Below are 15959 nucleotides of genomic sequence, written 5' to 3'. Positions count from 1 at the left end.
CCTCAGCTTCAGCTTGAACTTGCATATGAGTAGTTGGTGGTCTGTTCCACAATCAGCGCCTGGCCTAGTTTTCACAGCTGATACTGAGCTTCTCCAGGGTTTTTTTCCACAGATGTAATTGATCTGATTCCTATGCATACCATCAGGTGAAATCCATGTGTATAACCTGCGTTTATGTCTCTTAAAAAACATGTTTGCAATGAATAAGTCATTGATTGTGTAAAATTCAATCATTCTAGCTCCAGCTTCATTTCTATCACCATGTCCATGTTTTCCAACTACTGATTCTTCTTCTCTGTTCCCGACTTTTGCGTTGCAGTCAGAGATAGATCGAACATGCAGTCAAGATGCATTGATAATAATGGGCAACTGGCAAGTTAAATTTAGGCTCCTATTAAAAATGGCTTAAATGGTAATGCAGATTTGGGTCAGTAAGTGTTTATTGAATGAATTGTAGTTCTAAAATGAATGAAAACTTCAACCCCAGCCCATGGTGAGGTAGTCAGACACCCCAGGACTTTCTGATACTTGGCTGACATGGAGAGGTGCTGTAGAAAAAGCCTGGCCAGGCTGCTGGAGCTGTCCACATTCAGACACCTGGGAGGTGCCCCCAGGAAAGTTACATTTAAAGAATTTGAACAGGTGGTAAGAAGAGAAAGGAATTATTGGCATAGAACGATAGAATTCAACTTTGGAGACTACGCATGCATTCCTGTCATTCCTGAATCCAACAGAAAAGGTTTTGACACCTGGACAGTGCAGTGCATATAGCAGCCACTATGTGTCAACACCAGATGGTGCAGGTCAGATGGCAGCCACCAGGGGTGCAGATCACATGGCACACACAGTGTTACCAACACTAGACGGTGCAGCGAAGAAACTCCACTGGGAAGTAACTTTTCATTAAAAATGTCTTCTATTACTCCAGGCTTATTAGATACTTCCCTTGAATGTCCCCTCTGTGCAATAACAATACCTGTGTTTACCCAGTGTGTAGCAGAGAAGGCTTTGGTTTTCTCTGGTCTGTTTTTTGAGTAGCTCCCTGATGGTGTGCCAGTGTGCTGGACTCTGATCCTCTTTCTGGTGGGCTGCAGTCCAGAGTGAGCTGGCACTGCCAGTCCACAGGCCCTGAGCCTCCAGCAGTTAAGGTTCACCAGCAACTCCTCAAGAGCAGTAGTCCTGCCAACCCAATGGAGGGTCACCGTGAGTCAGTACTGAGGTGATGGCAGTGAGTTTTTAGTGAGTTAATGTGTCTTGGTGGCACTTGGTTACAGCACACACTGCTGCTAACCGACAAGTCAGTGGTTCACTTTAGCAGCACACAGTCTTGTCCTATTCGCTCCCACCCCGTAGTTACCGTACCTACCCTACCACTTACCACAGACCCAAGCTTTAGGAGTCTTTACCGCACGGTGGTCACGCACTTGGTAGCAGACCAGAAAGTGTGATGGTTCAAACGTGTGGAGCAGTTTAGTTTGCCTGTGTGGTAGCTATGAGTTGGAATCACTAGAGGGCTGTGGATTTGCTTTGGTTATTATGTTAGTAGCCCTCGTACAAAATGACTGTCTACGTCATTAAGAATTCCTTCACAATGTTCAATTCCTCAGAGAAAAATTAGTTACATAGTGAAACCTTTGGTCAGATCTGATCCAGTGGTTGTTCATCCTAATATTTGATGACATGACTAAGATTTAGAAGAGTGGCAATCAGAACACTTAATTGTGTTCATATGAAAACTATGCTTAGACCAAAGGTCTAAGCAAACACAGCAGGGGGACACTGCATGGTTTAAAAGTATGTGTCAGGATTGTATCCTTTCTTCATACCTTTTCAGTTTGTATGCCAAACGAATCATTTGAGACCCAAATTTTATGAAGAAGAATTTGGCATCAGGATTGACGGGAGACTCAGCTACGATTTGTGTTATGCAGATGACACAACCTTACTTGCTGAAAATGAAGAGGACTTGAAACACTTGCTTCAGAGGATCAAAGACTACAGCCTTGAATATGAATTATACTCAGGAAGACAGAAATCCTCACCACTGGGCTGATAGGCAACATCACGATAGATGGAGAAAAGATTGAAGTTACAGTGATTTCATCTTGCTTAGATCCACAGTCAGTGCCTTTGGCACCAGCAGTCAAGAAATCAAAAGACATTGCATCAGGTAAATCTGCTGTCAAGGACATCTCCAAAGGGTTAAGCAGTGGTGATGTCAGTTTAAAGACCAAAGCACACCTGATTCAAGCCATAGTCTTTTCAGTTTCTGTGAGTCTGAAAGTTGAACAGTGACTAAAGGTGACAGAAGAGTTGATGCCTTTGAGTTGTGGGGTTGGAGAATAATTCAGAATTTCCCACAGACTGCCAAAAAGAACAAATATGTCTTGGAGATAGTACAACCAGGGTGCCCCTTGGATGGTGAAACGTTGCATTACATACTTTGGACATATTGTTAGGAGGGATCAGTCTTTGGAAAGGAACATCATGCTTGAGAAGGTGGAGGGTCAATGAAGAAGATGGATTGACCCAGTGACTGCTGCTGTGAGCTCAAGGATGACAGAGATGACGAAGATGGAAAGAAGGAGGAGGAAAGGAAAGAATTCAGGTCTGTTGTTCATAGGGTTGTATGAGTTGGCTTGACAGTATCTAACAACACAAGTAACTGAATGTCTGAGGGGATGGTGGCCTGTCACCTGTCAGCAGTTCATGTAAGCAGTTCCAGCTCCCTAGTGTCTCCTTGGGAGAAAGCGGTGGCAGTCTGATTCTGGGCAGATTTTGGCCTGGAGAACCCTCGGCGGCAGTTCTTGGTCTTGTAGATCTGTCTCTCTGAGCCCAGATCAGTTCCACAGCAGTGGCTGGGCTTGGTTTTGATTATGGCTTTTAAAAAAAATTATCGTGTGTTGACATGGGAAGAGCGTTGATGAAATCACAAGGCTTGTTTATTCTGGTGCTGGACTTGGAGGCCTGGCTCTAGTGTTCTGGCACCGTTTTCTTGGCTGTGCTAGTTATTATGAGTAAAGCAGCGCCTTTATCCATGAATCTGTGTGAACGTGGAGAGGCCAGTTGAGCCTCTCTTTTCCTTTCTGTATTCACATCCTGAGTCTGAACATTTCTTCTCAACTCTGTGCCAAGTATTCACCAAGTTACTTGTATCTTTTATTTGGTTTCAGTTAAGACTTTTGGAAACTAAAACTGCCCAAGAAAAAGGGGGGAGGGGAATTGTTCCAAATTCTCATTGTTTTTCACACTGCACATGTCACTCCTCCAAGGGTTGTAATGGAAGATTTAGGGGGCACGATTGCATTGTTTGCCTGCTAGTGCCTTCAGGCACCCACACCTTCAATGAAACCCCGTTGTTAATGAGGGTACCAGGGCGTTCAGTGTGCTTTCTACCACCCTCCAGTTCCTAAATAGTAGTATGTGTGCATGGGGTGGTGTTGGAGAGGAGAACAGTGTCAGCCACTGCCCAGTGTGGCCGTGTGACCAGTCAGTTCTGGATCACAGACACAGCCTTGTGTGGCACTTGCTGAGATGAGATGCTCTGTTGACGTCCTGTGAGGGGGGGTGGCGTGTAGGAAGTCTCTCACCTCAGTACTGGTGTGCAGCTTTGTCTTGCTGTCTGCTCACTGGGTGTCTCTGTTTCTCTTCCAGCTCTCCTAGGCTTCCCTTTGCTCTGAAAACAGGCCTCTTTCCTGTTCCCTCTTAATCCGTGCTCACTAAATTCTGAAGGAATGGGGACGTGTTCCTTTATCGAGAGAGATCAGTGAGAGGAACAGACATAGGATGATGACTGTAAATAAGCTCACATTTGATAGGAAACTGCCTAGTCCAGTTTTCCAGTAGGCTTGTGAAGGGAGGGTGAGAGTCAGCAGTAGTTTTGGCAAAGACAGTGTCTTGACCTCAAAGTATGAAAGCTCAAGTCTGTTTGACTTTAGATGGCCTTGGCCTTAGTAAGAGGAACCTTGGTGATCCAGTGGTTAAAGTGCTTTGCTGCCAGCTAAAAGGTCAGCAGTTTGAACCCAGCAACCACTCCTTGAGCTAAAGATGTGTCCGTGTGCTTCTGAAAAGACAGCCTGTGTAGCAGGGTCTGCACTAGTAATGGGGTTAGGTTTGGCTCTAGCAAGGCCATCGTGGTGGGTGTGATTAATTCTATCCCTCATGCTCAAAAAGTAAAAAGCAGAATGTAATCAGTCTACCTGTAACCCTCTAATTGCCAGTGAAACAGCCTTTGATCTAAAAGTCCATTCAGGTTGAAGCTGTGAGGCTCTTCGGTCAGTATGCCTTAGAGCCTGATGGGCCTTTGAATGAAAAGGTCGACACTGCTGCCCCTGCACCTTCACTGGGAGGGGGGTGTCACTGACCTCCTTGGCCGAGGCTCTGCAGAGGCCAGGCCTTCTCACCTGAAGAGTTTCTTGTATGTGTTACATTTTTATTTTATCAAACTGCAGGCTATCCTTTCCTCTGACACGCCTGCCTTCCCAAGTGAGGCAGCCTGTGAGCATCACAGCCTGTGTCAGAGGGCGTTGTGTTGTATCCTCATCGTAGGTCAAGTTCTCGGGCTGCACGCAGTAGAAAAGTAAAGGCACATCTTTTCTCCTCTGGGTTCTTGTCTCTGCAGGTGGAGCAGTTCTGGAGGTTCTACAGCCACATGGTACGTCCTGGGGACCTGACAGGCCACAGTGACTTCCATCTCTTCAAAGAAGGAATTAAGCCCATGTGGGAGGTGAGCCGTGAGGGACCTAATCCTGGCCTGGGGAAGGTTTCTGTTGTTATGTATGGTTCACCTTGTCAAGGCAGTCAATATTCTAACAGCTTTGCTCAGACTTGCTTCACCGTGTGCCCTAGGAAGCCGACCTTACAGGGGGAGGCACCACTGCTGGGTTCTGGGCGTGGGGGCTACTGATTTTTAAAGATTATTTTATTGCTGATAATGGTATTAAAATGACATTAAGTAGTGCCGTTTTTAAAATAATTTTTCTTTCTGAAGAACTTTTTGTGTGTATAAAATTAGAATCTATAAGAAAAAAATTGTACATGGTACAAAGCTAAACCCATTCATCAATCAAATCAATGCCAGCTCCCAACGACCCCGCAGGATGGTGTAGGCTCGCCGCCTCGAGCTTCCCAGGCTGCACTCTACGGACGGGAACTGCCGTGACATTTTCCACGGAGTAGCTGGGGGTTGGAACTACCAGTCTTTGATGAGCAGCCAAGCGCTTACTCACTGTGCCACCAGGGCTGCTTTTACTTCATATTCTTTCTCCTGGCAGTGGAGTCAGAACTGGCTTGTAGCAGACACCGCAGTGACGTTTCTGAGATCGTACGTTGCACAGGAGATTGCCCATCTTTCTCCTGTGGAATAACTGCATTCAAGCCGTCAGTCGCCACCTTTGGCTAGTGTGGCTACCTACAGATTACACCACTAGCGTTCCCTTTACTTGGTACTAATTATGGGGGGTTTTGGGGTTTTTTATGAGACATTGCAATGAATTAATTGATCAATTGTAAACAATGTTACAGAACAATATAGATGATTGAATGGGTGCTCATTGTTTCAGAAGCTGATAGGAGCCAAAAGTGAGCTCTAGTGTCCCTGCAGAGCCGTTAGCTAGTTGTGGTCAGCTGGTGTCTGTCTTCTGCCCTCATCCAGGGTATTGCATTAGAAGACTGATGTGATCACTTGCCCTCCCAATGAAACCTTTAGCTCACTGGCTCCGACCCACCCATCATCTGTGTGTCTTTTCTCTCCGCGTTGGTGCTCAGATGTGTTATTTATACACCCATACAACCTCTGCTGCACTGGGAGTGGCAGAGATGGTGGCTTCTCGCCTGCACTTGGTACATGGAGACAGGAGGCAGTAAGAGATGAAGTAGTGAGCAGACTGAAATCCAGTGTGTTTAGTTTTGATTCCTCTGAGAGTTGTGCAGGAGAGAGGGTTAGCTTTCAGGACCTGGTTATCCTTTAGGTTTGTAACCAGGTCCCTGCCTGCCTTTCTTTGCTTGGTTTTTTTTCTTTTTCATTTCTTCTCTCATTACTCCTGCCTACTTTGCACCATTTTCCTTGAAAAGTTGAATAACTGGAAATAACAAAACTTCTTAGTATTTAAGTGATTTTTGGCACTAAAAATCTTGCCCTAACTACACAAGAAGTCCTTTTGGCACGTTAGTTACACACTCAGCTGCAGACCAAAAAGTCAGCACTTTATACCCCCAGCCACTCTCTGGGAGAAAGGGAGGCAGTCTGTTTTAGTAAAGATTTCCAGCCTTGGAAATCTGAGGGAGCCAGTTTTTCTCTGTCTTGCAAAGTCACCGAAAGCTGGAATCCGCTCTGTGCAGTGGGGTTTAGGAAACTACAGAAGAGAAAGCTTTGTGTTTTCGGCTTAGTACTTTCTCTCTCTCTACAGGATGATGCAAATAAAAATGGTGGCAAGTGGATCATCCGACTACGGAAGGGCTTGGCCTCCCGTTGCTGGGAGAACCTCATCCTGGCCATGTTGGGGGAACAGTTCATGGTTGGGGAGGAGATCTGCGGGGCTGTGGTCTCTGTCCGGTTTCAGGTAAGCCCCCCAGCCAGAAATACTTCTGGTGCTGTCTCTGCTCTGTGCCCGCCTCCATCGTGCTGTGATGACTCTTCTGTCCCATGTAGGAGGACATTATCTCAATATGGAACAAGACTGCCAGTGACCAAGCAACCACAGCCCGAATCCGGGACACACTTCGGCGAGTGCTTAACCTACCTCCCAACACCATTATGGAATACAAAACCCACACCGACAGCATCAAGTACGTGCTGGGGGGACCCGGGCGGGCTGTCCCTGAGCTCAGCAGAAGTAGGTCCATAGTTGGGCCCAGAGGAGCTTGATCGGGCAGGAGACTGACTGGTGGAGAAGCAACAGGTCTCTCACCCTCTAGTGCTTCCAGCCATTTGGAGCAGTTCTGTCAGTGAGACTCCGTCCACCATACCCCGGCGGGCTCGCTGTGTCTGTACAGGCTGTCTCGTCCTACACTCACTCACCCCTGTCTGAAGTGAAAGACCAAGCCCTCTTCTTTCCTTTGCTGTTTTTAAGAGAATTCCCTGCCCTCTCCTCACCCGCTTCTGCATGTCTTCTGAGCTGCCAGCTTCTGTCTGTTTTCTTTGTTGGGGGAACTGACTCTTTAGGAGGAATGATAGCCCCGTTTGTTCATGGGTAGAGCAGGGACTGTAGGGAAGCAGAGCAGTATGTATAGGAGAACAGAGGACAGTGGAGATGGAGGTGTGAGTGACACAGGGAACGCCACTCAGCATCTCCCTAGGACGCCAGGAGGGAGTCACTGGCCCAGCTGGCACGTGCAGTGATGGACAGCAGCAGTGAGGGAGGGGCTCTGGTGGACAGTCGTGAGAGGTGACTGGAGTAGGTCAGGGCGTGTGGGTCCCTCTTCTGACCCTGATCACAGGCTGTACCTGTGGTAGGACTCACCTGCTCTGTGTTAGTTCTCCCTCTATAAAATGGGGGACAGGAAGACTTGCAGGGCTGCGGTTAGGCCAGAGTGGTCTCAGTGTGGATTGGCCTTCCTCAGAGGGAGAAGGGCCAAATACTGTTATGAGTGTCCTCTTGATGATTAGTAATAATGTAATCATTGGGTTCTTATTAAAGACGAGAGCATAATGATTGGGTGCAGCAGGCAGCGTTGGGAATATCCTGTCCTGCACTTTCTCAGATGCTGTGGGTGGGGCTGGCTTAACCAGCTGAGTGCCAGTTGTCACTGGGAACGCTGCCATCACAGTGGGTCATAGTCATGGCTGGGTGTGACTCGTCCTCGCCACTGGCTCTCGGCAGCCAGCCGTGACTGCTCGCCGTAGCAGGCCTGAGTGACACTCTTTTCCTGGCTGGTTTTCCTTACGCTTGCTCTAGCAGAGTGGTTTCTGCCCTGCATCCAGACCCAGTCCAGGCTGGAGAGAGCCTCGCCCAGTTTGTCTGGGGTTCTTCCTGTTGAGATTCCCAAATGGCACTTTCCCGAAAAGCCAGGCTCTTCTTCGCTGTAGGAAAGGGGAGGAGGTATTGTTCATCACCTTTCCCCTCTTCTCTCTTCTCCTTTCTCACACCCTGAGGCAGTTATTCCTGAACTTTGTAGAAACATGTGCCCCAGTCAAGGAGAACTGGAGGGATTCCCCCAGTCAGCTGGCAAGAATGGCCCTCTGCCCTGCTCTAGGAGGGGTCTGCCTGCAGTCATCGGCCCCTAGGGACCAGGAGCCTCCTGGGGACCCAACTGCTCCTTTCCCTTGCATCACCCTCTTTCCTCCCCCAATGTGCCAACCTTTTACACCCCCACTAGAATGCCAGGCAGGCTGGGCCCCCAAAGGCTCCTTTTTCAAAACCTCTGGAAGACGCGGGTGAATGTGCCGTGACCCTGTCCCTTTCTGGATGGCACCGTCACTGAAGCTGGCACCATCGGAGTCTCTTGTCTTGTTGGCGCGCTACCCGGAAGAGCCTTCTGTCCTGGACAAGAGGAGCTGGAAGAGCATTTGATGTTTTAAGAACAGGCTGACACGCAGCAGCTACAACCACTGCTGAAATCTCTTAATAAATGGTGCTAAACTGCCTTGTCTCCTGCTCTTGCTCTTTGTGGTGCAGCCAAGAAGTGGCCTTTCAGTTGCCTGTCAGCATGTGAAGGGATGGCCCAGACTTCTCGGTGCAGGGCCATCCAGGGATCACAGTCTCACTTCCATATGCCCATTGTCCAGCATCACATTCGAGAGTGACTGAGGGCGGACGTAATTCGGTGACCCTCTGCTCTCACAAGACCCCCCTTTTCTTGAACTTGATCTCCCCTCTAGTCAGGCTCCTGACAAGAACAGTGTTGATTGAGGATTCAGCTGCAGCCTTGGCTCAAGTTGGAGAGGGGGATCCTTGCCTTTGCTTTGCTGACTTTCCTGTTGACCTTTCCTTCCCAAAATCTCTTGCTTGGCATAAACCCCTGCTCCCGCCTGGATAGAGCTGTGTGTGTCCAGCTACCTTGCTTTATGCTAGCAGAGTTCCTCACTGGGGCCAAAGCCACAAGCTCTTTGCCAGCCTTTTCCCTTTGCTTTCCCTCCAGAGCCAGGTCCTCTTCCTCTTGGTGCCAGCCCCGCTTGCCCGGTCACAGACACAGCCCCTGTCAGTCACTCTCCCCAGCCCCAGCCTGTGCATCGGGGCCAGGTGGGAAGAGGCCTGCGAACTGTAACCACTGGCTCCTGGGATACCTGACCAGAGCACACTTGGCTTCTCACCTGCTTTGTAGCTTTGATGTATATGTCCTGCACTTGGCGTTGAGGCACCCTCTGCCTCCTCATGTAGAGGTGAACCAAGCCTCATGTTCTTCAATATTTCCTTAGATGCCACCGTGAAAACCAGAGGATTTTAGAGACTTTGGTCTGGTTGCCTGAGAGCGTTGGTGGCCGGGGATCAGTGTTGGGTTTCCCCAAGTGGCCTTTCTGCGGGGGCAGTGCCTTCTCTGCTCATCTCCTGCCTCCCCACCAGGGTCCTGCAGAATATTTTGAGACCATGTCCTTGCTGCTTCGTTTACTGCTTACCCAGAATTGGTCCAAGTACCAAGAACATGGAGGTTCACTGGAAGTGGAAAGGCCCTTTCTCTGTTTTCAGCCGTTGTCAAAAAGCTGCCTTCTGTTGGGCCTCTTCCTCTTGACTTCCATGATTATGACCACAGGGTGACCTTCATTCCCACTGTATTTGTAATTAGTCCTGAGGCTGATAGCGCCTTCCAGGTGGAGGCTGGCTCCGAACCATCACCCTAACCAGTCACACATGACAAGTTGGTGGGATCTGTCCTGTTCCACTCCTTGTGGTTCTTCAAAGGGTGACTTGAGGAGTCCCAGGAAAATGAAGAAAGGAAGACGCACCAGTGCATTGTTCTCCCCGAGTAGTAACGGTTAGGATTTGATTGTGGAGCTGGCGCGAGAGAATGTTCTAGGAGTGGCTTAGGCTTCTCAGTCAAGTGGTCCTGCTAGTGTTCCTGTGTGCGCCCATTCCCGTTCCCATTAGCCCTGGCCTCCCTGCCACTGCTCTGGCCTCTCCTGCTGCACTCCTTGGGAGCTGAGAACATGCTGCTGCGCCGGCTGAGTGACGTGTCCCTCTCCCGCTCTGAGCTTTGCCTGCTGGCCTCTGCCCTTGTTTCTTGTCAGCACATCCCCACCTGAGGGTGAACAAGGGCCCTGGAAAACCATCCCAGGTCCACATGCAGTTCTCAGGGGTTTGGGTCCTGGTGACCAGAAGTGCCTTATCACCATCTCCAGCCTGAGGTGTCTCACTCCCTGACCAGCTATGCAGCCCAGGGTAGACCACCAGGTCCAGAGTGGGGACAGGCAAGTCGCAGCAGTGTCTAGTGAGGACACCTTCTAGGAATGACCCCAATATCCTCTGTGCCGATAAAATGAATCCAAAGCTATGTTTTAACAAGCTCCCAGGTGATTCTTAGATCCCCAGAAGGTTTAGTGTGTACATAGGAATGTTCCGATGAGGATCTTGTTAAAATGTACCTTCTGATTCAAGATATCTGGCCTGGAAAGGCTGATCTCCAGTGCACAGTCAGACTGTAGTTTAAACACTGAACTTCATAAGCAAGGGGACTGTCCTGGCGTGGGTGTAGCCACCAGCAAGGTTGCTGCTCTGGCTTTGTGTTTCAGAAATGTGCCCCATCCTCCTACCCTGTTCAGAACAGAGCCTGGGTGAGAAGGGGGCTGCGCTGTAGGTCACTGAGGGCAGTGGGATGTAAGTCTGAGAACTAGGCTGGGATGAGGGTAAGGAAAACAGCCCATAGTGGAGACCTCGAGCTCTCAGAACTTCCCTACTGGGAAGTGACATGGGACAGGACTGATCTCTGAAGGGCCTTTTCAGTCTGTTCACACAGCTATTTTCATCTCAGGATCATTTTATTCTTTTCAAAACCTCTGCCATAGAATGCTTTTAGTATTCAGCTGCTTCTTAGATTTTAATAGAAGAGTGTAGTAATACTACTTACTAGGCCTGCCCTGCCACATTGCTCTAGGCAGCAGGTTTGCCACTGTAGCTAAGCTGTTGGCTTCTGAGAGTAAGAATGTACAGAAGAGGATAAGGGATTTTCTTTCTACCAAATACATGAAATGGAATTAGACAAGAGTCTTCACGGTCAGGCACAGCCATGAGTACAGCACTGCTGAGGAAACTGGGAGGGGACTGTCCAGCACAGGTGTGGACTGGACAGATGCTCCGAAGCGCTGCAGCAGGTCCTTGGCACAGAGAACTGCTCTGTTTGGGCCAGAGTCAGTACGGGAAAATGAGAGGAAAGTGCAGCAGAGCCGGGTCATTTTTGGACACCAAGCTTGTTTGAAATCTGAGAAAGGGCCTTTGCCCAGGGATCAGAGTTTGCCTTGCCCTTAATTTCATTTGGAGCAGAGTGGGATTGCCCTCTCTTGCAAAGGCTGGGGAACACTCTTGTTATGGAAGCTAAGTTGGTGGATTGTGACATACCTGTGTGACGCTCTCACATTTTGTCCATTGATTGTCACCTATAAGTGATGCTGTGAAGAAAAAAGCACGGACCACACATATTCTCAGTCTAGGAGGTAGATCACTAGCTCCTCAGTGCTGCTGTGCAGAGGCAGGAAATACTGATGGCCTGAGCGTCCACAGCAGGCCAAGTCTCTGTAATGTGTCCTTATTGAGGGCAGAGGAGTCCCGATGGTGCAGGGGTTAACAACTTGACTGATAACTGAGAGGTCAGTGGTATGAACCCACCATGGAGAAGCAGTGGGGCCATCTGCTTCGGTAATCATCGCCTTGGAACCCTGCTGGAGGCAGTTCCGCTCTGTCCCCAGGGTTACCGTGAGTCAGAATGTATCCAGATGCAGCTGGCTTAGTTTGGTATAGAGAGAAGGAAAGAGAAGTTCTCTATAGCAGGCCTGGTAATGACAGCTTTTAGCAGCCTTCTATGGGACCTGCAGTGAGTGAGACAGGGATTGTCACGGGGGTGCTGTGCCATCCCAAGAGTAATTGACAGTGAGAAACATTCATTTTAAAAGTACCAGATTACCTCCATTTTATATTTTATTCCCAGGGGGCTTACTGATAAAAGAAATGGGGCTGAGAAGAGCCAAGGGCAGAGGGGTAGCAGATGAGCTCCCCTGAGACACTTGAGGTGGGTGGGGCCTCCAGGGCTCTCCTTTCTCCTGTTGCTCACCCCTCGGAGCACCCTGAGACACCACCCACCCCTTCAGTATGTTTCTTTCTAATCCTCATTTCCAAGAGCTTGAGATCCTGACTTAATAAGCACGAAGGCTGCAGTGAACCTCGTTCCTGGGAAATGGGACCGGCTAACGCCCACACCACTGCAGCACTGAGAGTAGTTGCTTTGGGTCTTTTCAGAGCCAGGTGGGACGTGATGGAGACTGCGGTCCAAGCCCAGAAGCCTTAGGAGGTGGGGAGCATGAAAGCAGAGAGAGTGGTACTGCCTAATGGCATCTCAGGCATCCTGTAGCTGTTGGGCCCCGCCTGGAACCTCATGGTAGCCTGACAAAGATGCTTTTCACTTCCAATCTGCTGATGCCCAAAGCCAATGGCCTGGTGCCTCTATCTTCATAAATGGGAGGTGTTCTGGAATAACAATTTGTCTTTTTTTTTTCTTTCTTTTTTTAAATTTTTATTATTTTTGTGTGAGTGTACCGTCAAATCAGATCTGACTGGTATAGGAGGAGATTGTCCCTCCTTCCCCGGCAGAGCATCTGGTGGATTCGAACCGTGCGCCTCTGGGATTGTAGTTGCAGCTCCTTGCCACTAGGCCACCAGAGCTCCCCTGGAATGACAATTTGAACCTCACCTTTTGGAGCCTCATGGCTGCGTGGTTCTGAAAGTACAGTTGCAAGTGCTCGGGGCACAGGGAGGGCCTGCCCTGGTTAGTGGAACGAGCCAGAAGTGTCACTGAGCCCCCGGATCGCGCTGGCTGCCCACCTGCTGGGAGGACACTAAACAGACAGACTTAGCTGCGTATTTGCGGGTATCTGGGGGCCCCACTGGACTTGGAGGGTATATGAAACGGGATGTGGGTTATCGTGTCTCCTCTCCATTGAAAGCTTTTGACCTGAATGTGCTATTGTGTTTTTTGTCTCTGGTTTGCCAGGGCCTGGGAGGAGTTTCATGGCCTGGTGAACAGCAGCGGCCGCTGATCGGACGCTCCCCCTCTGTCTCTCACACTCAGGGTAGGGCCTGTATATCTTCTCTGTAACCCCATGATATGCCTCTCAGCCGTAGAACCCCACCCCTGGCAGGTGTCCTTTCCTGCCCGCCCAGCCTGACCTCAACTGAAGTCCGAGCCAGATCCAGAGAAGGCCCTGAGTCCTGGGCCAGCTGACGGGGAGCCCCCGGGAGGCTCAACTAGGTCACCCACCATTTTTTTCTAAGAAACAAGCACATGCCCTCCAAGCCCTCGGCTCCCTCAGTGCCACTCGCTGTGGGGAGGGACGTAAGTAGAGCGTCACTTCACTGTGGCTGGGTCACTCTGGCCATCAGCACATGCTGACCACAGGCCTGCTCATGGGCCCCACTGCTGCTGAGTGTTCACTGGTGATGTTGGTCAGGTCGAGTGAATGTGAGTTAACTTGGCATTACAGCCTGAGTGACCTGGAGGGAGCAGCCAGGGCTGTGCTGCAGCCGGCCTGTCATGAGGGTCCCTGCAGCAGATAGGTCAGCTAGAACATTCCCGTCAGAATCTTGTCTTTCTGTGAAGAGGCTCCCAAGCCAAGCTCTGCCTTCTTTCCACCATTTATTCTAAGAGAGTGAAGGTGGGGCCGCATGCCTGGCCAGCAGCTCCCCCCCACCCCTGTGGAATAATTGAAGCACGCCCCCTGTCAGCTAGGGTACTGCTTTTGGGACCCCTTCCCTGAGAGGGAAGTGAGGCTTTTCTAGAACTTATCTCTCCACCTTCGACAGGCCCACTGAGAAGTGATGTTGCCAGGGGGAACAACGCAAGTGGCCAGGGGTCTGCATGTCCTGTGGAGGAGCCAGGGTGACTGTAGAGCAGCGTCCCTACGTGCACACAGGACACCCTCCACGTCAGACGGGAGGTGGCAGGGGGACACTTCGTATCCTGGCACCTCTGCTGAAGGCTTGCTGGGGCCATTTCAGGGCTCAGGGCAAACAGGAGCTCCCAGTGTCTTGAAAAGGACTTCATGCTTCACCTCTGCCAACACCACTGCCCGAGAGAAGGGTGGTCCAGGAACTGTCGCTTTGGTGCCCTGACCCTCTGCCTTCTCGTCCCATGTCCCAGATAATGTGCTAGTAGAAAACCTTAAGTCCTTCTAGAGCTCTCTATCAGGGAGCTCTGATGGCCTCGGGTAAGAAGCTGCCCTGCACTTCTCAAGGTACACAGTTCAAATCCATCAGCTGCATCAGTCTCCTGAGCCATTTACTGTCACTGAAAACTTGCTAGAGGGTCAGCTGTGACTCAATTGCACACAGCAAGATAGCTGCAAGTGCCTCCATTTACCTGCTGTATTACGCTGTTGCACACAACTGCTGGCCTGCTCGCTAACGGAGGCCTCAGAAGCCCTCGGTGGCACCTGGCAGAGGGCTGCTACTCCCCAGAGCTGGACCAGCAGGCTGAGGCAAACCTTGCAGGTCAGGCAGCGGTCACTTGGTGTTCGGTGGTTCAGTGCCTTCGGCCAGTTCCCACCCGGGATGACCCTCGTATAATAGGACGGAGCCTGGCCATGCCTTGCTGTTTGAGCCCACTGTTGCAGCCGTCAGCCCTTGTCACGGAGCGTCTCCCTCTTTGCTGACCCTCAGCCTGTATACCCTCCTGCCCCTCAAAAGATGAGCCCTGGTGCCGCAGTGCTTAAAGCACTCATTGCCCAGCCTGACGATTGGAACCCTCCAGCTGCCACTCCACAGGGCAGAGATGAGGCAGTGCGTGTCCACAGGGTTCACAGCCCTGGAGCCGCCGGGGGCTGTGCTCCGTCCTGAGATTTGGAATCCGCTCCCCGGCAGGAGGTTCCCTTTTTGGTTAGGACCCAGGAAAGTTTACCGTTTTCTTTAACATGCAGGGAGGGAGAGGAAACCAGACCTGGCCAGGGGCTAGATGGCAAGAGAGTAAGAGCCTAGTGCCCAGAAGGGTGGAAGCTGGCGGGTGCACATCCCTCAGAGCTACACCTTAAGGCCGACCCTTCAAACGCCACCTCAGTTGGCTCCAGCTTTGACCAGAGGACATGGGATCCCTCTGGGATTGATCACCAGCATGTGGAGGGGCGCTCCAGGGTGGCGTAGGCATTCTGAGGGACCTCTTGTCAGGTCTTTCACCTTGGAGTATGTCTGCCTTGGCTCATGGCTCCCAGAGTTCGAATCTGTTGTCCATTGCTCTAGAGGTGGATTTGAGACAGATTAGAAACCTGATTCTGAGCATTCGGGCATCCATTTTCCTCTAGACTTCTGGGAATGTGACCTTGGAAATCAGTTTGCCTATGGGCTCTCTGATCTCTAAGGCCTCGTCATCAGGACGGAAGGAGGCGGGTCCTCGGTGTAGCTTCCACTGAGACTGCCAGCCCCGGTGACCCACCCAAACCCCATCTCCGCTTCCAGGGGGACTGGACCTAGCTTTCAGATGGATGCTTTAAAGAACAGGATCTCATGTTAAATCAAAAGTGGGCCTCTCTTCCCTGTCTCTGAGGCTGAGGTATGTGCCCAGGTGGTTGGAGGTGAAAAGATTTCCTCAGATTTAACTTGGTGATATCAAGCTTTTCAGTTCCCTTTCTGTGGAAATGGCAGGTCAGAGCCAGAGCGCCCCATGCCCGCAGCCTGCAGCAGCCTGTCCTTGTCAATGTGCCGTGTCCCCAGACTGAAGAGTTCAGCAGGGTCTCCTGGCTCTTCTCTCCTTGCATTTTGCCAATAGACCTGAGAATTGTGGCAGCCTGTTAGGTCTTCTGGCCATCAAGTCGTTGTTGTGTGGTACGTGAT

The 15959-nt window shown here is 50.5% G+C and overlaps 1 protein-coding gene across 2 annotated transcripts in view; it reads left to right on the top strand.

Annotated features, from left to right (window-relative positions):
* Positions 1–13177, top strand: part of EIF4E2 (eukaryotic translation initiation factor 4E family member 2) — a 26832-nt gene extending 13655 nt beyond the window's left edge. Inside the window, exons 5-8 of one of the 2 annotated variants that reach the window (XM_006893469.1) lie at positions 4622–4726; positions 6408–6560; positions 6650–6786; positions 13132–13177. In XM_006893469.1, coding sequence (XP_006893531.1) covers positions 4622–4726; positions 6408–6560; positions 6650–6786; positions 13132–13177 — 441 coding nt within the window. Of the gene's footprint in view, positions 1–4621; positions 4727–6407; positions 6561–6649; positions 6787–8316; positions 8390–13131 lie in introns of those variants that run through there. The other variant, XM_006893470.1, reaches the window with a different exon arrangement.
* The last annotated feature ends 2782 nt before the right edge of the window (positions 13178–15959 follow it).

The sequence above is a fragment of the Elephantulus edwardii genome, unplaced genomic scaffold, assembly GCF_000299155.1.
Source record: "Elephantulus edwardii isolate Elephantulus edwardi_28Jun2011 unplaced genomic scaffold, EleEdw1.0 scaffold00127, whole genome shotgun sequence".
In the NCBI taxonomy this organism is placed as follows: Eukaryota; Metazoa; Chordata; class Mammalia; order Macroscelidea; family Macroscelididae; genus Elephantulus; species Elephantulus edwardii.
Note: the sequence above shows the minus strand (reverse complement) of the source record. Positions and strands in the feature narration are given on the sequence as shown.